This window comes from Bactrocera dorsalis, chromosome 1 (genome assembly GCF_023373825.1).
Source record: "Bactrocera dorsalis isolate Fly_Bdor chromosome 1, ASM2337382v1, whole genome shotgun sequence".
Taxonomy (NCBI): Eukaryota; Metazoa; Arthropoda; class Insecta; order Diptera; family Tephritidae; genus Bactrocera; species Bactrocera dorsalis.
Window position 1 is genome coordinate 44,882,436 of NC_064303.1, and position 25,276 is coordinate 44,907,711.

General features: G+C 37.1%; 3 protein-coding genes across 3 annotated transcripts in view; 1 reads left to right on the forward strand and 2 right to left on the reverse strand.

Moving 5' to 3' along the window:
• The window catches only part of LOC125775614 (uncharacterized), a 231,184-nt gene that overhangs the window by 11,588 nt on the left and 194,320 nt on the right, over positions 1–25,276 (forward strand). The gene's annotated exons all lie outside the window — the stretch shown is intronic.
• Positions 2,996–19,930, reverse strand: LOC105222509 (rab GDP dissociation inhibitor alpha). The gene is made up of 3 exons (XM_049462685.1): positions 19,396–19,930; positions 5,344–5,819; positions 2,996–4,233 (listed from the first exon to the last, which is right to left on the reverse strand). Exons 1-3 carry the CDS (start codon positions 19,787–19,789, stop codon positions 3,772–3,774), a joined length of 1,332 nt encoding a protein of 443 aa, XP_049318642.1. The 5' UTR covers positions 19,790–19,930; the 3' UTR covers positions 2,996–3,771.
• LOC125775390 (craniofacial development protein 2-like) lies at positions 5,827–24,377 on the reverse strand. Its single transcript, XM_049445930.1, has 2 exons — positions 22,383–24,377; positions 5,827–7,323 (listed from the first exon to the last, which is right to left on the reverse strand). Exon 1 carries the CDS (start codon positions 24,086–24,088, stop codon positions 22,967–22,969), a length of 1,122 nt encoding a protein of 373 aa, XP_049301887.1. The 5' UTR covers positions 24,089–24,377; the 3' UTR covers positions 5,827–7,323; positions 22,383–22,966.

Sequence of the window (25,276 nt, forward strand, 5' to 3'; positions counted from 1 at the left end):
TTATAAATTTTCTAATATACAAGAAATGTACAAATACCTAATTCCTGTTGAGGAACGCCCTTTATAATTTTTAAGCTATGCTATTATGCAAGGCATACACACATCAATTAGTTGGTTGATTGAGTTGGGCTAGAAATTGCCCTTGTCGCTACACACGACACAACTTTTAATACAATTTTGAGGCCAACTTCATTTTGAATATTCACTTCGTTGCTTAAACATGAGCTCGGAAGTTGTTGCTTTACTTATTACATATGACGCGCTCTCTTCGACAGCCGAAATAAAATGGCGAAATCGTTTGAAATCGCACGACCAACCCAAACACTATCCAACTAACACAACCAACTTCACAAAATATCAAAAAATTTTGATTTTCATCCAACCAGTTGATTCAACTCATACAACTGCCCCATATACGTAGCAATCAGTTGTTCAATTCCTTGTAGTTGATACAATAATTGGTGCATGTATGCCTTGCATTACAGCGACTCCAAACACAGCGCCTTTGAAATGACGACATTTCAATTTAACAGAGGGGAGAGTTAAGGAAGATAACATTCCTTATCATACTCACGAACCCAAATATATCAACAAATCCTTATCAGCTGTAAACATAAAAACATTTATCATGACATATACACATAATAATGTATTGTAATTATCAGTAACATATAAGAACTCATCCAAATATATAGTAAAAATAGTTGTAAGCAAACCTAATGTCCTTTATAGCAGAATCAACGAATACCGCAAAACCGCAGCCCGAAGCAGCTGATACGACCTATCTTATGAGAGCGCAATGTAAGTGATCAGCCACACCGTTTCTACCGTCCGCTTTACCGTAGGATATCGTAGAATTTCCCACGATTTGGATTTTTCCCGTAGAAACATGTCAGCTGATTGCTCTCACAACGCAGGGTTGCCAGTCTCGAATACTGTAGTTATTATAAAAATTGTCATCAATATGTTTGAAATTTTCTTAAACTAACTCAAAATCAGAGTTGAATGCTATTATTTATAAATATATAAACCATTTTTAATAGTTTGTTTTCAGTTTTGATATTTTATATTATGAAAAATTGTAATTGAAAACTTAGATGTGTTTAAAACTATATATGCGTATTGAGCGGTGGCAACATTGTTCAAATGAAAACAAAAAAAGATGGCTGATTTCTACGGGCTCAACATTTGACACATTTTGCTCGCTACGGGCGGCATCTGAGGGAGAACGTGAAGGTGGAGATATATACAACTCAACAAATAGATAAAATAATAAATTCAATATTATTATTATTTAACTAACTCGAGGCAAAAAGTAAAAGAAAATGAGATCAGGTGATTTCATTGGCAGAACACCCGAATTGTAACAATAATAATATGGTATTATTATAATAATAAAACGCGTAGTACTTCTTTCTGCGTTGGCGGCCTTCGGCCGCGCTTTAAAAAAATAACCATGGTCGAGCCAATACCCAGGGTGGCTGAAGTACTTTTGCGTAGTACTCCTTTTATTACGTAATATTATTTAATATTACTTAGTTGTTTAGTAATTTTAAATAAGAAAATATCCACATGCATGGGAAGATTGGTTATACTCATTTTATTTTGAAATATAATTTATAGACGCTTTGTAAGAAGTAAGATTGCTAAAAGAGGAAAATAGCCGAAATGAGAAATTTCAGCGAATTCCTCATATTTGCTCAATTTCATATAGCAGCGCTCCACTTCCTCATAATTGTTAGCACATATGTAAATGATGCTCGCAACGAGTGTAAAAGGTAATTTTTAAAATATACATTTTTTACGTATAAAACCTGCAAAAACTGTAAATTGTGAGTTTGTTTAAATGTTTACAGTTTAATTAAATTAATTTGAAGTGAAAAATGTGCATAAAGTGTGTTAAATGTAGTGAACTAGTTTGAAATGTTTGGATTTTTAGGAATTTTTAAACTTATACTTTGCGGTTCATATAACCCTCTAGGTACCTCCTATTTTTTAATCAGGAGGACTCCCTTTCCTACGGTACCTTAAGATCGCGGCGCTAAAGAAATCGGAATTGTGCCCTTAATATAAATTTAAATGTCCTAACCCTACTATCAATATTTTAAACTCTATATAACTCTGTCATAGCTTTAAAAAAAACGCCTTAACGATTCTGAAAAACAGACGTTCGGCGAGAAGAATAAAGCGTCACTTTGATTAAAACCAAAGATAAAATGATAAGAAACTCTTCGTTTGGTGAGAGCACTGTCAAAATGCGTTTTTTTTTTTAATAAAATTAAAAAGAAACCGTTATAATATTCTTTTTAATTTTTTATAGTATTCATCAGTGATGCCACTCTAAATAAATTGGAGTTGCGACATTATTATATATGTATTTAGAAAATGAGCAGTTTCCACATCACCATTGAGGATTGAGGTATGCAAAATTCACGTCACCGAAGTTAGTTTTGGGTGCTCGGTTCTCCAGTAAGGGAGTGTAAATAATTTTACAAACTACCGACATCTAATTCTACAGAATTTTAACAACGTACTGATTTTAGCAGTTCGTTTCAGCGCTATTCTTCTGGCATCCCAGCTTTTTCACCAACAGCTAATTGACGGGACCCTGATTGTGTTTTGTTGCCAGCTCAGAAAAAAGATCAGGGTCAGCTGCAAGCTGCATAACGAGAGAGTAAGAAAGATAGTGTAACAGTGAAAGCGGCCACTACATAAGTTCGAAAATCTAAGTAACCAGAAATATTTTCGTGTCTTCATTTCTTACAGTGTCAAACTTAGTTCAAAGGCCAATAGTTTGCATCCTTAGATCCATAAAGAGATTATATCATTATACATTTTGTAATAAATTCTTTTATTCTTAAAATGCCAACCTTTATTTTATACCACATTTCAAATACAGTGTTAGAATGAACATACATATGTACTTATGTACATATACATAAATGTATATTTTCTATCTGATGTGTCGAATGTGCACAAGTAAAACAGAGTTCAATAATGTTGCAGCAAATCCCCATAATCATATATTTTTATTTCTTTTGTTTTTTGAACATTTCTGTTACACTTTAAGCAAAATTGCGGGGTTATTCCTAACCTTTACATGAAATTTTAAGTTGAAAATTTTACATTTCTTCACCTTTGTTATTTTGAGCCCACTGGCAATTTAAGAAAATGTAATATTTTCGAACGGCAGTTACTTATGCGCTGTCTATAAATTCTTATTATATAAATCATAAGGCTCTAATTAATTCATTCGAAATTTTTTGCAGATCTTCATATTTTGTTGTTGGGCAAAATGTATTTATTTCTGTGCAAAAAGGTATGGATACATATTGACAAACGAAGTTAAGACTTTAGAAAAGTAATAATCGAAAACGAAAAAATTAGACTTTTAGATATGCAATGGAATGAATATAATTTAAAAAAACATTGTAAGCAATAAAAAGTTCAGTTATGTGTTAATATTACATGTAATCACTACATAAAATGTTGGTATGCACAATTCATTTGTTTCTTTTTGTTTCATAACGATTTAGCGAAGATGGTATTTAATATGTACGCGCATTGCATGTGTCAAGCTTTCATATTCTTTCTCTATTTTATCAATATTTCGCTGTAACAGTTTGATTGGCTGATTATAATATAGTTTTGAGATTATATTGTATATCATGCGCATTTTTGATTCATCTTCTTACATCAGGACATCATATCATTACTTTTATTACATCACCGTGCACAACGGAATCTCTCTTTTTAGTAATCTAAACGCGTTTACTGATCCTCATCGCCAAGTTCGTGTTTAATTTTTGAAAAATCAAAATCTTCACCAGTTCCTCTTTTAAATATATCTAATACATCCAAACAAGTAGTCTCGAAGTGTGTAGTAGCGTCATAAGATTCCGAAATAAAAATCTGTGAATCAATACCATTATCAATTGGCTCCAAATAATCAGAGATCGTAATAAACTTTTGTGCAATGGGTTCCAGCAAATCAAGTCCAGGCTTAATTTCATTCTCTGGTTGGTCAGATTCTACAGTAGTCGACACCATACCAACAAACCAGCCTTTAGCAGCTACCTGATGAGTATAGCTAACAAGAGATACGTATATGTCCGATTTACGTCCAACTTGCTTTTGTGGAATGATTATCTGAGTAGATAGTGCGTCCTTGGTGTTCGCAACTGGGTGATCCAAAATGCAAATGCAACGAATTACTTTGCCCTTCTTGCGTACCTACACATATGATATATTTATATATTAATTCTCTTAACACTATAAGGTAAAGATTATAATATTTATAGCAAAATGTAACTATATCAAGTGAGAAAAATTAGTTTTCAAATGGCGTTTTAATTTATTTCCTTTTACGGTTTGCAACTTCACTGAGTTGAATTGAAATTAAAGCAATTACACTCGTGGCCACGCAAAGCTTACCACTAAAAATTTTCAAGTGTTGTGCATATTTGACAATACTTTATAACTGTACTTTTTGCGTTATCGACATTTTTTATTTAGAAATAATATTATTTATCAAAACTATTAAAAATTAAAAACAAAACACATTCAGCTTTAGACAAAATCATTTGAAAGTTAGTGAGCTTTAAAAATGAGTAAATGAGAGAATGACATGCGATGAAAAAATTATATTTTTTTAATTTCATTTAATTTACACTATGATTGAAATTAATGTTTTATTATATTTTTTTTTAATTGAAACACGAAGTTTAGTCGCGGTATTACTTTAAAAACAATAAAATCGCCCGCACACAGAAAAGCTAGTTTATGTTTTACTCATTAAACGTAATAAATTAAAAATTATAATTATAATTAAATAATATAATTTAGTTTACTTCTGCTTACTAAAATCTTAACAAAAAACAAAACAAGTTTTTTTTTTTGTATTATGAACGTTGCTGTAAGTAAAGTTGTTAAGAAGATTTTAAATGGCATGGAATTTTTTTGTGCGCTACATTAAAACTCAAATTGACTAAAAAATACATTCCTAGGAATAGTAGATGTATCAATTCCTAATGTTCGCAATATTTCTTTATTAATTTTATTTTTCTTACATCCAAATTGATTCGTGCAGTTTCGTAATTCGTCCATTTCCGTGCTTTTATAGAAAATAACAAATTCAAAATAGTTCTAAATTATTTTAAACAGTTTATGTTTTTTCCAATTAATTCATTTTTTCTGGAAATAAATTGCCTAAAACTGCTTTGAAGAATTTGTAATTTTTGATAATATAGTTGGAAACCGTAATTAGTAATTCAATTATACCCGATTATTTTTTTATTTATCTAAAATGCATCGAGATATTAAATTTTATCATCATATTCTTACCCTATCGGGCACATAGCTGGGGTCACAATAGATTTGCTTGCATTTCGCGACTTCATCTCCAGAGCGCACACCAACCACTTTACCTCCTTCGCCCAATACTATTTCATCAATTGGTTTATCTAACATATAAGTTCCACCATAAATTGCAGATAAACGTGCAAACCCTTGTGGCAATTCACCAAGTCCATACATGGGATACAAATACGGCGATTTTCCATACCGAGCCAAGGAGTCTGAATATAGCTTTATACGGCGAATTGTATTCGCTGCTGGTTCATTCAAATACTCGTCATCACGGAAAAGAGCTAACGCATGGCCAGTGAAATCTTGTGTATTCTTATCCAAGCCAAACTTATCGTAAAGTGCCTGCATATTTGACTTAGATGGATCGAAGTCTTTCCAGGTTTTTGGATCATCTTCCTTAAAATCCTGCACATAAACTAAGAAATTACGGAAACGACGTTTCTCAAACATGCCTGAAAAAAAAGAACATAATTATAAAATATATTACTACTATAAACTATGTACTGGTATTGTTGAGGATATCCTAAAAAATAAAATACATTCGATACATTTTGTTATGCTATTATTAAATGTATTGAAGAATAAAACTTTACAAAAATAAAAAACCTTCTTCAAACAGTTTACAATATTTCACAAAAACCATTTAAAATTAAATTAAAAGAAAAATCAAAGCCTTCTTCTTCTTAATTGGAGTAGACACCGCTTACGCGATTATAGCCAAGTTACCAACCGCGCGCCAGTCGTTTCTTCTTTTCGCTACGTGGCGCCAATTGGATATTCCAAGCGAAGCCAGGTCCTTCTCCACTTGGTCCTTCCAACGGAGTGGAGGTTTTCCTCTTCCTCTGCTTCCCCCGGCGGGTACTGCGTCGAATACTTTCAGAGCCGAAGTGTTTTCGTCCATCCGGACAACATGACCTAGCCAGCGTAGTCGCTGTCTTTTAATTCGCTGAACTATGTCAATGTCGTCGTATATCTCGTACAGCGCATCGTTCCATCGAATGCGATATTCGCCGTGGCCAACGCACAAAGGACCATAAATCTTTCATAGAACTTTTCTCTCGAAAACTCGCAACGTCGACTCATCCGTTGTTGACATCGTCCAAGCCTCTGCACCATATAGCAGGACGGGAATTATGAGCGACTTATAGAGTTTGGTTTTTGTTCGTCGAGAGAGGACTTTACTTTTCAATTGCCTACTCAGTCCGAAGTAGCACCTGTTGGCAAGAGTAATCCTGCGTTGGATTTCCAGGCTGACATTGTTGGTGGTGTTAATGCTGGTTCCTAAATAGACGAAATTATCTACAACTTCAAAGTTATGACTGTCAACAGTGACGTGAGAGCCAAGTCGCGAGTGCGACGACTGTTTGTTTGATGACAGGAGATATTTCGTCTTGCCCTCGTTCACTGCCAGACCCATTTGCTTTGCTTCCTTATTCAGTCTGGAGAAAGCAGAACTAACGGCGGGGGTGTTGACCCGATGATATCAATATCATATCAATCTCATTGGCATACGCCAGCAGCTGTACACTCTTATTAAAGATTGTACCTATTTGATTAAGTTCTGTAGCCCGAATAATTTTCTCCAGCAGCGGATTGAAGAAATCGCACGATAAGGAGTCGCCTTGTCTGAAACCTCGTTTGGAATCGAACGGCTCGGAGAGGTCCTTCCCGATTCTGACGGAGCTTTTAGTGTTGTTCAACGTCAGTTTACACAGCCGTATTAGTTTTGTGGGGATCCCAAATTCAGACATCGCGGCATAAAGGCAGCTCCTTTTCGAGCTGTCGAAAGCATCTTTAAAATCGACGAAGAGGTGATGTGTGTCGATTCTCCTTTCATGGGCGCATGGTGAATATCTGGTTTGTTGTTGATTTGCCAGGTCTAAAGCCACACTGATAAGGTCCAATCAGTTTGTTGACGGTGGGCTTTAATCTTTCACACAATACGCTCGATAGAACCTTACATGCGATGTTGAGAAGGCTAATCCCACGGTAGTTGGCGCAGATTGTGGGGTCTCCTTTTTTATGGATTGGGCATAGCACACTTAAATTCCAATCGTTGGGTATGCTTTCGTCCGACCATATCTTAGAAAGAAGCTGATGCATGCTCCTTATCAGTTCTTCGCCGCCGTGTTTGAATAGCTCGGCCGGCAATCCGTCGGCCCCAGCCGCTTTGTTGCTCTTCAGGCGGGCAATTGCTATTCGAACTTCTTCATGGTCGGGTAGTGGAACGTCTGCTCCATCGACATCGATTGCGGAATCGGGTTCGCCTTCTCCTGTCGTTCTGCGTTCACTGCCATTTTGCAGGCTGAAGAAGTGTTCCCTCCATAATTGAAGTATGCTCTGGGCATCGGTTACGAGATCACCTCGGTCGGCACCGGTCTTGAAACCTTCTGTAAGCCGCCGCATTTTTTCGTAGAATTTTCGAGTATTACCCCTGTCGGCCAGCTTATCAAGCTCTTCGTACTCAAGCATTTCGGCCTCTATCTTTTTCCGTCTGCAGATGCGTCTCGCTTCCCTCTTCAGCTCTCGGTATCTATCCCATCCCGCACGTGTTGTGGTCGATCGTAACATAGCGAGGTAGGCAGTCTGTTTTCTCTCCGCTGCGACACGGCACTCCTCGTCGTACCAGCTGTTCTTTTGCACTTTCCGAAAACCAATGGTTTCGGTTGCAGCTGTACGTAATGAGTTTCAAATGCCGTCCCACAGTTCCCTTATACCGAGTTATTGACGAGTGCTCTCAGAGAGCAAGAGTGCAAGCCGACTGGAAAATCGTTCGGCTGTCTGTTGTGATTGCAGCTTCTCGACGTCGAACCTTCCTTGTGTTTGTTGGCGTGCGTTTTTTTCTGCACAGAGGCGGGTGCGAATCTTGGCTGCAACAAGATACTGGTCCGAGTCGATGTTAGGACCTCGGAGCGCACGCACATCTAAAACACTGGAGACGTGTCTTCCGTCTATCACAACATGATCGATCTGGTTGGTAGTTTTTCGATCCGGAGACAGCCAGGTAGCTTGATGAATCTTCTTATGGTGGAATCTAGTACTACAGATAACCATATTTCGGGCCCCGGCGAAGTCGATCAGCCTCAACCCATTTGGGGATGTTTCTTCGTGAAGGCTGAATTTACCGACCGTAGTGCCAAAGATACCTTCTTTGCCCACCCTGGCGTTAAAGTCGCCAAGCACGATTTTGACATCGTGACGGGACGGGGACAGCTCTCATAGGCGCGCTCCAAGCGCTCATAGAAGGCATCTTTGGTCACATCGTCCTTCTTCTCTTCCGTCGGGGCGTGGGCGCAAATTAGCGATATGTTGAAGAACCTCGCTTTGATGCGGAGTGTGGCTAGACGTTCATTCATAGAAGTGAATGATAGTACTCGGCGACGGAGTCTTTCTCCCACCACCAATCCCACACCAAACTTCCGCTCCTTTATATGGCCACTGTAGTAAATGTCACCTACTCGTCTCTGTACTTGTCCCGCCCATCGCATTTCTTGGACGGCGGTGACGTTTTCACGAGGACATCAACCAGCTGGGCAGTGGCACCTTCCCAATTAAGGGACCGGACATTCCAGGTGCATGCCCTCAATTCGTAGTCCTTATTTCGTTTGCCATGGTCGTCATCAAAAGGGGGGTCTCTCATTCGAGGCTGTTTATGCCTTTTCACAGGGGGTGTTTTTTTACGTGGCGGGTCCCAAACCCAGCGCACAACCCTATGCAGGGGATGTTTCGCCTTCTCACTTTACCACGCCTTCAAACGGATGTTCTTAGGCTACCCAGAGGATACCTGGTCAAAGACCGGAAGTCGTGAGCTGCTTGAGTCATACTCGTATCAAAGCCTTGCTTTCTATTAATTAATGAAATTTCAAAATTTATTTATCAAGGGAAAAAAATGTAGATTGTAATAGTTTGCACGCTTTATCATTGAGCACTTCTATAGAATGCCACGCAATTTTCTTACCAGACAAGGTATCTCCCATAAAATTATCGATTGTTGTACTTTGAAAACGGTACTTTCCTAACATAAACATTTATACCCGATAAAGCGAAAAACCCTAGAGCATTTAGAAAACGCTTGTTTACCTACAGTTTATCCATATAATTATGTACATATATACATCTTGCAAAGAATGTGTCAAACACATGGCCATTGAGGTTGGCAATGTTCTTTTGTCGCCATTTGATATCATGAAATAATCATTCGCTTAAAAATTTAAAAAGGCTTTATGAAATTCATAAACAAAAAAAGAAGACCAAAATATTGGGTAAATCCATTTCTAGAGTTTAGAGATATTTATGCTTTGCAAGCACATCTCCTAAAAGATATTGTATTGGAGGACGGACAGGATTTTAACAATTTTTGCAGAATGACTATTGCGCTACTCAATTTAAAATATCCGAAATGAAACTGCCTTCGATATACTTATATGTATGTAAATGAACTAAGTTGACTCTTCGAAATTCAAAGAAATGAAAACTGCTAAAGTGACAGTTCATTGCATGCAATAGTTATGGCGCATCTCAACAGGCAAAATTTTATTTTATACTAACTGTATTTGCTGTACGTATTGCCTATGAAGATTCCAAATTGCTGTACTAATTTGTATGCCATATATTGAAAGCATAAATCAAAAATCATTGCCCACATTAAATTTATTATTTTAATTGATATATAAAATTTATGCTACAATTATTATAGTCCGAAAATATGAAATCTTTTTTTTTTCAAGAAATACATTTATAGAAAAAATTATATCTTTCCTTTTTTTATTTTCCACATAAATTTTTTTTATCCATTTAAAATTTAAACAGTTTACTAAAAACTTTTCTGATGTCAGGGTGTGCTAATTAAAATGCCGGCTTGAATTAAAACCTTTTATGAAATAAAGGTATACTTTTTGAAAACCATCACAAAATTTTCACCAATGCGTGTTTTATAACGGCAAAATAACAACCTATTAATGTGCAAAAAAAGTTCTTAAAATACCGTTATCTTCAATTTTCAAACCATATTATTGGAAGGTATTTTAATTAGCGGGGCACAATTCCGATTTCTTTGGCGCCGCGATTTGAAGTTACCGTTGGAAAGAAGTCTTTCTGATTAAAAAAACAATAGCTTTATAGGTACCGCAAACGCTTAGTTTACGAGATATTTGACCTTAAAGTTCAAAAATTCCGAGAATTCGAACATTTCAAGAAGCTATCTCACCATATTAAACTCGCATTTTTCACTTCAAATTAATTAAATTAAACTATAAACTTTTAAATAAATCCACATTTTGCACTTTTAGCAGGTTTTTTTTTTTACCTAAGAAATCTTTATTTTAAAAAATACATTTTCACTCGTAATGAAAATCATTTGTGTGCTAAAAATTACGACGAAATGGAGCGCTGCCACGTGATGATAAGGCAATTCGCTGAAATTCCTCTTTTTTTGAACAAATAAGTAATATTATATAATAACTAGCTGACCCCGCATACGTTGTCCTGCGTGAAATTATGTGTTTTGAAATGAAAAGAAGGTTGAATTTACGCTGTGTTAAAAATCTTTTATTTTCGGTTTTTCTAAATTTTTTCAATGTAACGCAGTTTGATAAACAACATTTTTTGGTTTCTATTCCGGAGCGTAAATGTACAGAGAAGATGGTTTTCCAACTCGGGAACACGCCACGTATAACTGGCACGCACTCATGCAATCGATAATAATTGACAAAAGGCAGGTGGAATTGATATCAAACCACTGAAACCGAAATTTGCCTATTTCCAATTCTTATCGAATAAGATGTAAAATGTCTTCGGCAATGTAATTTTGTTCGTATTCCAAAATTGACGCGGATTTGAGGGCTGATATGTCGAAATGACCATCGCGAAAAGTGTGCGAACTTCAGTGGCATGCGAAATAACTATCGAATCGTCCATCGTTTGATTACATTTATTATCATGTTCCAGCAATTGTAATTGCTTGCATGCTTCTCAAAAAGTTACACACACTCTACCATTCACAGTGCGCAATGACCCAAATGAAATAGAACAACGTACATTTATCAATACGAGTAGTCTTCGACGATGCATTCCATGTATAATATGTATCAAGGCATTTCCAAATAGAGCAATGTTCTCGCGAATGAATCATTGACGCAAGTTGAGAAAAAACTCGTCAATGTCAATGTCAATGTTTTTGGAAGTGTTTCGGCTGGCTGTACTGTATTCTCTGGGTTGAAAAACACTCTTTAGCCATTCTCCAAATGAACTGCGAGACGCACAACAGTCGAAAAACGTTCATGAATTGCAAAAGTAAATACCGTACCGACCGTATCGTTCAAGACAAATAACCGCCATATTGGTTCCTTTGGTGACGTACTTACAAACGTATTTTATAGATTATACCAAACTGCAATACTAAACATTGATATTAGTTTTGAATGTGAATTAGACAACAGTGGAGAATATAGTACGATCCATATGTTGTCAACTTCGATATTCACCACTCTAAGTTGTATGGTCGTCTGACGAGCTACTACGATAGAGTGGATATCCATCATTTCCAGTTTGCGATTCCGAAAGAAAAGCAAGTGTATACTGTTTTGTGCATTTATTGTTAGACATACAAACCGAAGTGGGATTGTGGTGTCCGCAAGGTCCGTGAGCCATATTGGTTTTCATCACTTCTTTTAATACTGGATCTTTCTCTGCATCAGGAATTTCCGCAGAAATGATGTCATCAATTTGATCTGGTGGAACCACTATCCACCATCCAAAGAAGAACATCACAACTGTTGTTTGAAAAGTCGTGCAGTGACAACGTGCCGATCGCTTGCTGATTGACCCCGATCCATAATTCCACACGTATGTCAAAGCATCCTGGGAGTACTCGTTCATGTGCCTTGGCGTTGATGGCAAAAAGAACACCGACCGATATTAGCGGGACCTCTTCGTGGCTTCGTAACAAATTTCAATCTGTAATTGATCACTTCGTTTGAAACACACATAAAGTTTTCACTGAATAATTTTCAATTTTTTTTTTTAAATAGCCGGAATAAAAGAGCAAGCGACCGAAATTGAACGATTCAAATAATTTACAAATCAAAATATTGAAAAACAAAAGAAAAAAGAATTGTATGAAAAAAATCAATTTTTGGAAATTTCCAATTTTTCGACTTTTTCTTATGAAAAGTTTTATTTTATTTCAGAACCTTAGGAGATCCACAGCGAACAACTTCAGAAAATTTCATGAAGATTGGTTTCGCCGTTCTCGAGCCTTAGCGTTACTAAAAAACAAGCTTTAATTTTTACATATGTATGTATGTATGTATATACAAAAAAAAAAACGTTTGTATGGGAAAAAGAAAAGGACTGTTTTTAGGCGTTTTCCGGCAGCTTTCGTAATTTTTTCTTACATAAAAACCTTCTCCTAATAATAACAAATACAACAGAAAAAGAATTAGTGAAATCGGTCCAGCCATTCACGCGTGATGCCGTGACAACGGAAAACGGGTTTCATTTTTATATATATAGATATTATGTAATAAAGTGTAAAGTATACAGTATAAAACACTCTTTCCATTCATATGTATATGTTCTTTGTTTAATTTATTAAACAAATAAGTAATATTATGTAGTAATATTATATAATAATATTATATACATATGTATATTGTCACCTAAAATACAAAACAACGTATTATCAAAAAAAAAATAAATGGAAATCGCTGACAGTTATAATAACCAAAATTTAACCATTTTATAACGAAAACTCTAATTTTGTTTCAATATGAGTGCACAATAAACAAAAAATATAACTTTATAACGGAAACTCAATATATGTATATTTTTTATTTTTAACGCAGAAAGGAGTACTACGCGAAAGTACTTCAGTCACCCCGATATGATATAAATTTTATAATATTATCATAGAGTTTTAGTTATTTGTGTTTATTAAATATAAATCACATTTATTTTTATTTTATTTTATTTTATTTACATAAACATATGTAAATGGAAAAAGTGTTCACAACTCAATTATAACTTGAAAAATGTTGGATAGTATTTTTTTATTATAGTTAATATAGAAGAAAGAATCACGCGAAAAAACAAACAAAGAAAAATCGTTAAAAACCCTACATATTTGCTGTTTAAGATGTGGCAACGCTTGCTTTCCTCATAATTGTAAACAATGTAACCTTTTCAACGATGAGTGTGCTAAGTAATTTTTAAATTAATATATTTAGGTAAAATATAGCAAAATAAAAGTGAAATGTGAACCATTTTCAATGTTTAAGTGTATATTTAAATACACAGAGTGAAAAATGTGAAAAAAATTTAGTGAAACATAGAGAAATACCAAGTTTTATTAGTGCAAATTTTTGAACTTTGGGTCGGTTTTAGTATACCGTCATAGGATTTCAGGAATAAAATGGGTATGGTCGGATAGAGGGGATTTTCAAGATTAAGAATATATATAGGAAGCTTATAGTTTTCGAGATATTCGCGTTTAAAGTTGAAAATTGCCATTATTTTAATTACGTATTTTCTCGATATGAAATTAATTTTGCACTTATATTTTTCACTTTTATGTCCACTAACACATCACTAATTCATTTAAACACATTTATTTTATATAATATAGTGCAAAAATAGCTTTTATTCCCTAAACACAGGAAACGGCTGCCGCGCCGCGCTTCAAAAAAAATAACCATGGCAGCACTTTTTTCATTGTGCAAATGCAGAGAATTGTAACTAAAATAAAATAATTAAAATAAAGCTTTACTTACAACAAATATTAAAAAAATGAATATACAGAAACGTTATAGTGAAGTGTTAGTAAGTGAAAAGTGCATAATATAAGTGAAAAAGTTATTCACAATACACAAATTATCAATGTAAAAGTTGTCAATTTTTCAACTTTAAATGCAAATATCTTTAAAACTATAAGTCAGCGGCAACTATATATATATATTTTCGTGATCTGGAGAACGTCACCTTTCCACTGATACCCATTTTATTCCCGAAATCCGGGGATGCTATTCTAAATTTTACCCCAGAAAACATAATCGTTGCACCAGTGTTGGACCGACCAGGGTTATTTTTTTTTAAGCGCGGCCGAAGACCGCCCACGCAAAAAGGAGTTCAACGCGAAAAAAATCTGATACACCCCGGTGTTGGATCGACCAGGGTCGCCTACGCGAAGAAGTAGCAGTATCATAGAGGGTATAACAACCTCTCTAACAACGATGATCCGTTTGTAAAGTTATTAGAGGAAACAAATTTTATATACAAGGCTTAATACACGTTTGTTTTATTAAAAAAAAAGAAAATATGAAATTAAAATACTGATAATTTTCTACTTTCTAACGCGAATATCTCAAAAACTAAGCTTCCTGCGACTTAACTATATATATTCTTGATCTGGATAATCTACTCTATCCAACCATACCCATTTTAATCCCGAAATCCTGGGACGGTATACTAAATTCTTCACTGTAAACATTTAAACAAATTCACAATTTACACTTTTTCAGTTTTTATAAGTAAGAAATTTAGATTTTAAAAATTATTTTTTACATTCGTGGTGAGCATCATTTATGTGCTAACAATTATGAGGAAATGGAGCGGTGCCAAATAATAATAAGCAATAATGAGCAATTCGCTGAAATTTCTCTTTTTCACTATAATTCCTCTTTCTTTATTCAGTCTTAGGACTGGGATTTAGAATAGCATCCCACGATTTCGGGGTTAAAATGGGTATGTACCGATATAGGAGATCCCCCAGATCAGATTAATACTCACCGATCCAAACGGGGTTAGATCGCCGAAAGAACAGCCCTTGGTCGGATAAAATCCGATCACATAGCGCAACTTCATTCTGGGTACTGTAGCAGGTTAAACTCCTACTTATCCAGAATTGACCCCGACATATCCAATATATGTCCTGCGTGCAACGAGTCTCCGCATGACACTGGCCACCTCTTTGCATGCCCCACAAACCCAACCCATCTAACACCTTCCTCCCTTTGGTCCGACCCCGTCGAAACAGCGCGTTTCCTGGGCCTACCGTTAGATGACCTCGACGACAACACAGATAACCCTTACCATCCTAACGGGGATTAGCATATCCGTTAAAACAACAACAACAACATCCCCCAGATCAAGAAATCCCATTTATACCAAAATTCGCGTTTTTTATCCGATCGCCAAAGTGATCGGAATCGTGCCAGAATGCCGTAATTAAAAATTGTTGGAGGAAATAATTTTTTTCAAAGTGATCTTAATTTGCTTCAAATAAAAAAAAAATCGTGAAACCCCTGCACATAATTCAACGAAACACTCCAATAGTCAAAAGCAAGATTTTACAAAGAACATTTTAAATTTAGCAACACAGTACAGAGCTATGAAACAAAGGACTCGATTTTGAAAAACTCTGTACTCACTACAAAGTATTAACGTTGTGAGTGCTTTATGCTATAACTCTTAAAACATAAAATTAGCTGGGATTTAGAATAGCATCCCCGGATTTCGGGAATAAAATGGGTATCAATGGAAAGGTGACGTTCTCCAGATCACGAAAATATATATATATACAGTGGCGGACAAAAGTCTACATACACCCCCTGTTTTCTTCGATGTGAGAGTACAAAAAGTTTTTAGAAAAATGTATTTATACAGTTTTATTCTAATATTTATTATAATAGCAATTAACTAAAAAAATCCATTATTTAATATAAAACAACAAATTTATGGAAGAAAAACTCAAAAATTGCTTTGACAAAAGTCTACATACAGTTCAAATCTCATACTTTGTACATTGTTATATTAACAGTAAGGTAACGTTAGCCCTTTTCTTTTATTTCAATATGTTTGTTGTTTGATATTTATTGAATTTAGTTGTGGTTTAAACACTTAAATAGCTATAATGGCTCCGCGAAATGAAATATCAATTGATGTAAGAAATTTGGTGATAAAAGAAAGAAAAGAAAAAAAATCATATGGTGAAATTTCTAAAGTTTTAAACTTGAGTCGAGCAACAGTACAGACAATTCTAAAAAACTTTAAAAATAATGGTTCCAACGAAAATTAACCGCGCAGTGGACCCCCAAAAAAACAATCTCGTAGATACGTCAGCCTGATTCTCAACGAAGTAGACCAAAATCCAAAAGTAAATGCTCCAAATATAGCCGAACGCATAGCGAGTACGTCACAAATGAGTATCCAACCAAGAACAATAAAAAAAAACTCTAAACGATAACGGATTCCACAGTAGAACACCACGGAAGAAACCTTTTATTTCTGAAAAAATCGGAAAATTCGTTTAAAGTTCGCCAAAAAACACAAAGAAAAGGAAATGGATTTTTGGAAAAAAAAAGTTTCATTTACAGATGATTCTAAATTCCCTCTTTTTGGTAGTGATGAAAGTGCTAAAATTTGATGGAAAACTAACGCCACGCTTGAACCGAAGAACGTAGTATCAATTGTGAAGCTCGGTGGCGGCAGCGTAATGGTTTGGGGAGTTGTTGCGGCCTCTGGAGTTAGAAATTCGGACTTTATTGAAGGTGAAATGGACGGTTATAAGTATAAGTCTCTGTTGCAACATAATTTGAAGCCTTTGGTGGATAATTTAGTGCTCGGTTCCGGTTGGAACCGCGCCGCGCCTCAAAAAAAATAACCATGGCAGCACTTTTCTCATTGTGCAAATGCAGAGAATTGTAACTAAAATAAAATAATTAAAATAAAGCTTTATTTACAACAAATATTAAAAAAATGAATATGCAGAAACGTTATAGTGAAGTGTTAGTAAGTGAAAAGTGCATAATATAAGAGAAAAAGCTACTCACAATACACAAATTATCAATGTAAAAGTTGTCAATTTTTCAACTTTAAATGCGAATATCTCGGAAACTATAAGTCAGCGGCAACTATATATATATATATTTTCGTGATCTGGAGAACGTCACCTTTCCATTGATACCCATTTTATTCCCGAAATCCGGGGATGCTATTCTAAATCCCAGCCAAAATTTCCACATAACCGGCGTATATGTATGATTTACGGTTTTTAACATAAGTGAATTAGGTTGAAATAGGGACACCCCGGTTTTGGACCGAACAGAGCGGCCACAAACGCAAAAAGGGGGGAAACTTTAGTATACGATCCCACGATTTCAGGGTTAAAAGTGGTATGGTTGGATAGAGCTGCTGCTCCAGATTAAGAAAATATATAATTGTTGCCGCCGCAAACTTATGGTTTTCGAGATATTTGCATTTAAAGTTGAAAATTTTGCAAATTTTATCTTGCAATTTCTCGATTTCTAGTAATTATTTATTTCATATTATGCACTTTTTATGCACTTATACTTTATTACATTGTTTCTACATATTTATTTTTTAGTAATTATTTAGTTATTTGCTTAAAATAAGCATTTTATATTTTACACAATTTTCATTCTATGCACAATAACAAAAGTATTCCGTGTTTACAGATATTAAGTGTTGCCATAATTACACATTTATCAAATGAATAAGAATGGATATAAAAACTCAAACACAGAAAACAAATACCATCTGAAATAAATTTTCCATTGTAATAAAAAAAGTTTTAAGGCTTATAAGTATGTTTAATCTAATAATTTAATAAAAGGATCATAATGATTATTTGCAATACAACAAAGGTAAAACAGGGTAAACATTAGTCCATTCGCGTCCCACTTATTTCTGCATTGGCGGCCTTCGGCCGCGCTTCGAAAAAAATGGCCCTGGTCGATCCAACACCGGGGTGTATCAGGTTTTTTTTAATTAAAACTCCTTTTCGCGTTGGCGGCCTTCGGCCGCGCTTCAAAAAAATAACTCTGGCCGATCCAACACCGGGGTGTATCAAGTTTTTTTTAAGTAAAACTCCTTTCTTTTCGCGTTGGCGGCCTTTGGCCGCGCTTCAAAAAAATAACCCTGGCCGATCCAACACCGGGGTGTATCAAAAATCTTGATATATCAAGAAAAAGGGCAATGATTTATGTATTTGGGGTATAGTCCTATTTTTTATTCATTTTTATTCGTTTGATAAATGTGTAATTATGGCAACACTTATTATCTGTCAACACGGAATACTTTTGTTATTGTGCATGAAATGAAAATTGTGTAAAATATAAAATGCTTATTTTAAGCAAATAACTAAATAATTACTGGAAAAAAATATGTAGAAACAATGTAATGAAGTATAAGTGCATAAAAAGTGCATAATATGAATTAAATAATTACTAGCAATCGAGAAATTGCAAGATAAAATTTGCAAAATTTTCAACTTTAAATGCAAATATCTCGAAAACTATAAGTTTGCGGCGGCAACAATTATATATTTTCTTAATCTGGAGCATCAGCTCTATCCAACCATACCACTTTTAACCCTGAAATCGTGGGATCGTATACAAAAGCCGACCCCAAAAAGGAATCCTGCGCCAAAAATTAATCATGAAGTATTTATTCCTTGTCATTGTTTTCTACTTTGTTTCTCTTGGTTCGTTTGAAAAATATGTAGATAAGGAACTCTAATTTTTGGTTAGTATTACACCCTTTGATTACTGACAGAATAAATAGAACAAAAATATAAAACATTAGAATATCGTTCATGGATTTCGAGGATAAATGGGTATGGGCAAAGCCGACCCTAAGACTATCAAAACTGTGACTTTACCCTCTATACTTTGCATATAAATTTTGAAATAAGACTTTCTATTTATTATTTGGATTTCTTGGTTATATTTTTATATCTTCTTTTGCGCCCAATATTTGGTTTGCAGACTTTGTCCTTGTCTAACCGATCCTACTACTAATTTACGCCCCTTATTTCCAACAATAGCGAAATCGTTTTTTAAATGGTCGACGACGATACGTGTCACGATTTACTAACGAGAAGTAGTAACGATTACAAAAAAATATATATAGTATACGATGACCGAAACAAAAAAAATTACTGGCAATGATTTGAAGTTGTTTTTTACGATTTTAATTTATATATATTTATATTATATATATATTCTTACTCACCCATTAAATCTGAAGCTAAAGCTTCTTTCTGGTCAACTGGGACTTTGGCAATTTTTCCTCCCTTGTATACATAACTTCCTTCAATGGATTTGAACTCAAGATAGCGAGTCACGCCCGTATGGATAAGTAATTTTACCAACTGACCATTAGCCATAAGGAACTTAGGTATAAGATCAACATTCCAATCACGTCCTCGCCCATATTTTTCACCAGGAGATTCAACGTTAAAACGTTGGAATAATTCCTCTAATGGTGTAATTGATGCAGACTCGCCGCCATAATACTTATTCCGGTCGATATGCAAAACTTTTTTGCCCGACACAGAGAGCATTCCACTTAGAATACACTCCTTTAGACCGGTACCTAGCACAATTGCGTCGTATTCCTCATTCATGTTAAAAATATAATACTTTTATAGTCAAAATATTATTATTTAAAATAAATATATTTTTTCTTTATAAATGACGAAGGAAAAACCGAACTCCACTTTTCGTCACCAACACGGTCGAATATTCAATGAAATATTTTACTCGTCAATGAAGGTTTGCAAATTTAATACAAGCAAAAAAGAGATGCCGCTATATACAGAAAATAAGATGACTTTTTCTGTATTTTTTGGCTCAGAGTTTACTACTTTCTGACAAGCCTAATTAAAAAGTATATGTATGATGTATGCACACCTAAAAATTGTAATGTACAACAATAAGGGGATTCCTTGCTGTTGTACGATTGCTCGATGACACAAAATGCAAAATGCACGAATTGCAGAATTTTCTACTTGGAGCAACTGCACAACAACAAGCACACGCAGAAAATTACTTGCAATGGCGTAAAAGTATAACTGCAACGCTGTTTTAGTTGACACTTTACATAAAGACATATTACGCCGTTAAATTGTTGAGGAAGGTAAGTTTTAATTTCTGTTTAAATTTTAAAGATTTGTTAAAATTTTTTGTTAACGGGGCATCTCGACAAGCAAAAATTTATAGCAAACAAACTGTCAAATCTATTGCTATTGCCATTGCCAAATCTGGATATATGTAGGCATTTGTTATCATAACATAATCATTTGCGCAAAGGCGTAGGGTAAGTAGGTTCGAGGTAATGTACCGCATGTTTTGACCTCTTGAAAAAATTTATTTTATCACATTGCGAAATGCCGTCGGGTAGGTACTTAATTAACACTTACCGTGTGATTCTGTAACGTGATACAGTCTCAAGTCTCTAAATTTGAGATTTTGAGTTAGAGACAATTTTTGAAGTTTCTTCAAAAAACAATTGTTGGTTTCTTGTCTTTTGGCAAAACCTGCGTTGCCACATTCGCATTTCTTTGAAAAAATGTATTAAAAATTAGTGCTAGATTTATTTAGAGTTGCATACTAGCACAAGAAAATTTACCGCTGGAAATTTAGAACTATGTACATATATTTAGAAACTCAAACAATTGGCTGGCAAGAATAAAATCTAACTAGTAAATCAAAAAGGACCCAACTGGAGGCATGTATCTAGGCTTAACGTATGTTTTAAAAACTTAACTAAAACAAAAGCCGTAAGCCCTGGCAGCTAGTGCTCTTACTCTGTAAGATAGTAATTGTATTACTATTTTTCATTTAATAAATAAACAAATAACTAAGGCGATTATAAATTATGAAATTTCTTTATCTTTTATTGTGAACTATTGAACTATATGATAAATATTTTTTTTTTTTTTTAATTGGCGTTGATACCGCTTACGCGATTATAGCCGAGTTAACAACCGCGCGCCAATCGTTTCTTCTTTTCGCAACGTGGCGTCAATTGGATATTCCAAGCGAAACCAGGTCCTTCTCCACTTGGTCCTTCCAACGGAGTGGAGGTCTTCCTCTTCCTCTGCTTCCCGCGGCGGGTACTGCGTCGAATACTTTCAGAGCTGGAGTGTTTTCATCCATCCTGACAACATGACCTAGCCAGCGTAGCCGCTGTCTTTTAATTCGCTGAACTATGTCGATGTCGTCGTATATCTCGTACAGCTCATCGTTCCATCGGATGCGGTATTCGCCGTGGCCAACGCGCAAAGGACCATAAATCTTCCGCAGAACTTTTCTCTCGAAAACTCGCAACGTCGACTCATCGGTTGTTGTCATCGTCCAAGCCTCTGCACCATATAGCAGGACGGGAATTATGAGCGACTTATAGAGTTTGGTTTTTGTTCGTCGAGAGAGGACTTTACTTTTCAATTGCCTACTCAGTCCGAAGTAGCACCTGTTGGCAAGAGTAATCCTGCGTTGGATTTCTAGGCTGACATTGTTGGTGGTGTTAATGCTGGTTCCTAAATAGACGAAATTATCTACAACTTCAAAGTTATGACTGTCAACAGTGACGTGAGTGCCAAGTCGCGAGTGCGACGACTGTTTGTTTGATGACAGGAGATATTTCGTCTTGCCCTCGTTCACTGCCAGACCCATTTGCGTTGCTTCCTTGTTCAGTCTGAAGAAAGCAGAACTAACGGCGCGGGTGTTGAGACCGATGATATCAATATCATCGGCATACGCCAGCAGCTGTACACTCTTACAAAAGATTGTACCTGCTCGATTCAGTTCTGCAGCTCTAATAATTTCCAGCAGCAGATTGAAAAAGTCGCACGATAGGGTGTCGCCTTGTCTGAAACCTCGTTTGGTATCGAACGGCTCGGAGAGGTCCTTCCCGATCCTGACGGAGCTTTTCGTGTTGCTCAACGTCAGTTTACACAGTCCTATTAGTTTTGCGGGGATACCAAATTCAGACATCGCGGCATAAAGGCAGCTCCTTTTCGTGCTGTCGAAAGCAGCTTTGAAATCGACGAATAGGTTGTAAGTGTCGATTCTCCTTTCATGGGTCTTTTCCAAGATTTGGCGCATGGTGAATATCTGGTCGGTTGTTGATTTACCAGGTCTGAAGCCACACTGATAAGGTCCAATCAGCTTGTTGACAGTGGGCTTTAATCTTTCACACAATACGCTCGACAGAACCTTATATGCGATGTTGAGGAGGCTAATCCCACGGTAGTTGGCGCAGATTGTGGGGTCTCCTTTTTTATGGATTGGGCAGAGCACACTTAGATTCCAATCGTTGGGCATGCTTTCGTCCGACCATATTTTACAAAGAAGCTGATGCATGCTCCTTATCAGTTCTTCGCCGCCGTGTTTGAATAGCTCGGCCGGCAATCCGTCGGCCCCTGCCGCTTTGTTGTTCTTCAGGCGGGCAACTGCTATTCGAACTTCGTCATGGCCGGGCAATGGAACGTCTGCTCCATCGTCATCGATTGGGGAATCGGGTTCGCCTTCTCCTGGTGCTATGTGTTCACTGCCATGAGCAGGCTGGAGAAGTGTTCCCTCCATAATCTAAGTATGCTCTGGGCATCGGTGGCTAGATCACCTTTGGGGGTTCTACAGGAGTATGCTCCGGTCATGAAACCTTCTGTAAGCCGCCGCATTTTTTCGTAGAATTTTCGAGCATTACCCCTGTCGGCCAGCTTATCCAGCTGTTCGTACTCACGCATTTCGGCCTCTTTCTTCTTCTGTCTGCAAATGCGTCTCGCTTCCCTCTTCAACTCTCAGTATCTATCCCATCTCGCACGTGTTGTGGTCGATCGTAACGTTGCGAGGTAGGCAGCCTGTTTTCTCTCCGCTGCGACACGGCACTCCTCGTCGTACCAGCTGTTCTTTTGCACTTTCCGAAAACCAATGGTTTCGGTTGCAGCTGTACGTAAGGAGTTTGAAATGTCGTCCCACAGTTCCCTTATACCGAGTTGTTGACGAGTGCTCTCAGAGAGCAGGAGTGCAAGCCGAGTAGAAAATCGTTCGGCTGTCTGTTGTGATTGCAGCTTCTCGACGTCGAACCTTCCTTGTGTTTGTTGGCGTGCGTTTTTTGGTGCACAGAGGCGGGTGCGAATCTTGGCTGCAACAAGATAGTGGTCCGAGTCGATGTTAGGACCTCGGAGCGCACGCACATCTAAAACACTGGAGACGTGTCTTCCGTCTATCACAACATGATCGATCTGGTTGGTGGTTTTTCGATCCGGAGACAGCCAGGTAGCTTGATGTATCTTCTTATGCTGGAATCTAGTACTACAGATAACCATATTTCGGGCCCCGGCGAAGTCGATCAGCCTCAACCCATTTGGGGATGTTTCCTCGTGGAGGCTGAATTTACCGACCGTAGTGCCAAAGATACCTTCTTTGCCCACCCTGGCGTTGAAGTCGCCAAGCACGATTTTGACATCGTGGCGGGGGCATCTCTCATAAGTGCGCTCCAAGCACTCATAAAAAGCATCTTTGGACACATCGTCCTTCTCTTCCGTCGGGGCGTGGGCGCAAATCAGCGATATGTTGAAGAACCTCGCTTTGATGCGGATTTTGGCTAGACGTTCAATCTCCGGAGTGAATGATAGTACTTGGCGACGGAGTCTCTCTCCCACCACGAATCCAACACCAAACTTGCGCTCCTTTATATGGCCACTGTAGTAAATGTCACAAGGACCTACTCGTCTCTGTCCTTGTCCTGTCCATCGCATTTCTTGGACGGCGGTGATGTCAGCCTTTATCTTTACGAGGACATTTACCAGCTGGGCAGCGGCACCTTCCCAATTAAGGGACCGGACATTCCAGGTGCATGCCCTCAAATCATAGTCCTTATTTCGTTTGCCATGGTCGTCACCAAAAGGGGGGTCTCTCATCCGAGGTTGTGTTTGCTTTTTCCTTGGGGGTGTTTTTTTACGTGGCGGGTCCCAAACCCAGCGCACATTCCTAAGTAGGGGATATTTCGCCTTCTCACTTTAGCTCGCCTTCAAACGGATGTTCTTAGGCTACCCAGAGGATACTTGGTCAAAGACCGGAAGTCGTGAGCTGCTTGAGTCATATGTAAAAGAATCGTTTCTGGCCACTCCCAAGTGAATGGCGATCAGAGAACTTTCCTCACTTGCGTGAACTTCTACACATGACTCCATCCTCCAGTGTGGCTTCAGACCTGGTAAATCAACAACCGACCAGATATTCACCATGCGCCAAATCTTGGAAAAGAGCCGTGAAAGGAGAATCGACACTCACCACCTATTCGTCGATTTCAAAGCTGCTTTCGACGGCACGAAAAGGAGCTGCCTTTATGCCGCGATGTCTGAATTTGGTATCCCCACAAAACTAATACGGCTGTGTAAACTGACGTTGAGCAACACGAAAAGCTCCGTCAGGATCGGGAAGGACCTCTCCGAGCCGTTCGATACCAAACGATGTTTCAGACAAGGCGACTCCCTATCGTGCGACTTCTTCAATCTGCTGCTGGAGAAAATAGTTCGGGCTGCAGAACTCAACAGAGAAGGTACCATCTTCTATAAGAGTGTACAACTGCTGGCGTATGCCGATGATATTGATATCATCGGCCTCAACACCCGCGCCGTTAGTTCTGCTTTCTCCAGACTGGACAAGGAAGCAACGCAAATGGGTCTGGCAGTGAACGAGGGCAAGACGAAATATCTCCTGTCATCAAACAAACAGTCGTCGCACTCGCGACTTGGCACTCACGTCACTGTTGACAGTCATAACTTTGAAGTTGTAGATAATTTCGTCTATCTTGGAACCAGCGTAAACACCACCAACAATGTCAGCCTAGAAATCCAACGCAGGATAACTCTTGCCAACAGGTGCTACTTCGGACTAAGTAGGCAATTGAGAAGCAAAGTCCTCTCTCGACAAACAAAAAACAAATTCTATAAGTCACTCATAATTCCCGTCCTGCTATATGGTGCAGAGGCCTGGACGATGTCAACAACAGATGAGTCGACGTTGCGAGTTTTCGAGAGAAAAGTTCTGCGGAAGATTTATGGTCCTTTGCGCGTTGGCTACGGCGAATACCGCATCCGATGGAACGA

Excerpts from the sequence above, each read along its gene's own strand:
- LOC105222509 (XM_049462685.1), bottom strand. The coding sequence starts at position 19,789 with ATGAATGAGGAATACGACGCAATTGTGCTAGGTACCGGTCTAAAGGAG. Across the intron at positions 5,820-19,395 it reads TTTAGCTTCAGATTTAATGG|GCATGTTTGAGAAACGTCGT; the intron begins GTGAGTAAGAAT and ends CTTTTTTTTCAG. Across the intron at positions 4,234-5,343 it reads CCAGCTATGTGCCCGATAGG|GTACGCAAGAAGGGCAAAGT; the intron begins GTAAGAATATGA and ends TCATATGTGTAG.
- LOC125775390 (XM_049445930.1), bottom strand. The coding sequence starts at position 24,088 with ATGAGAGACCCCCCTTTTGGTGACGACCATGGCAAACGAAATAAGGAC.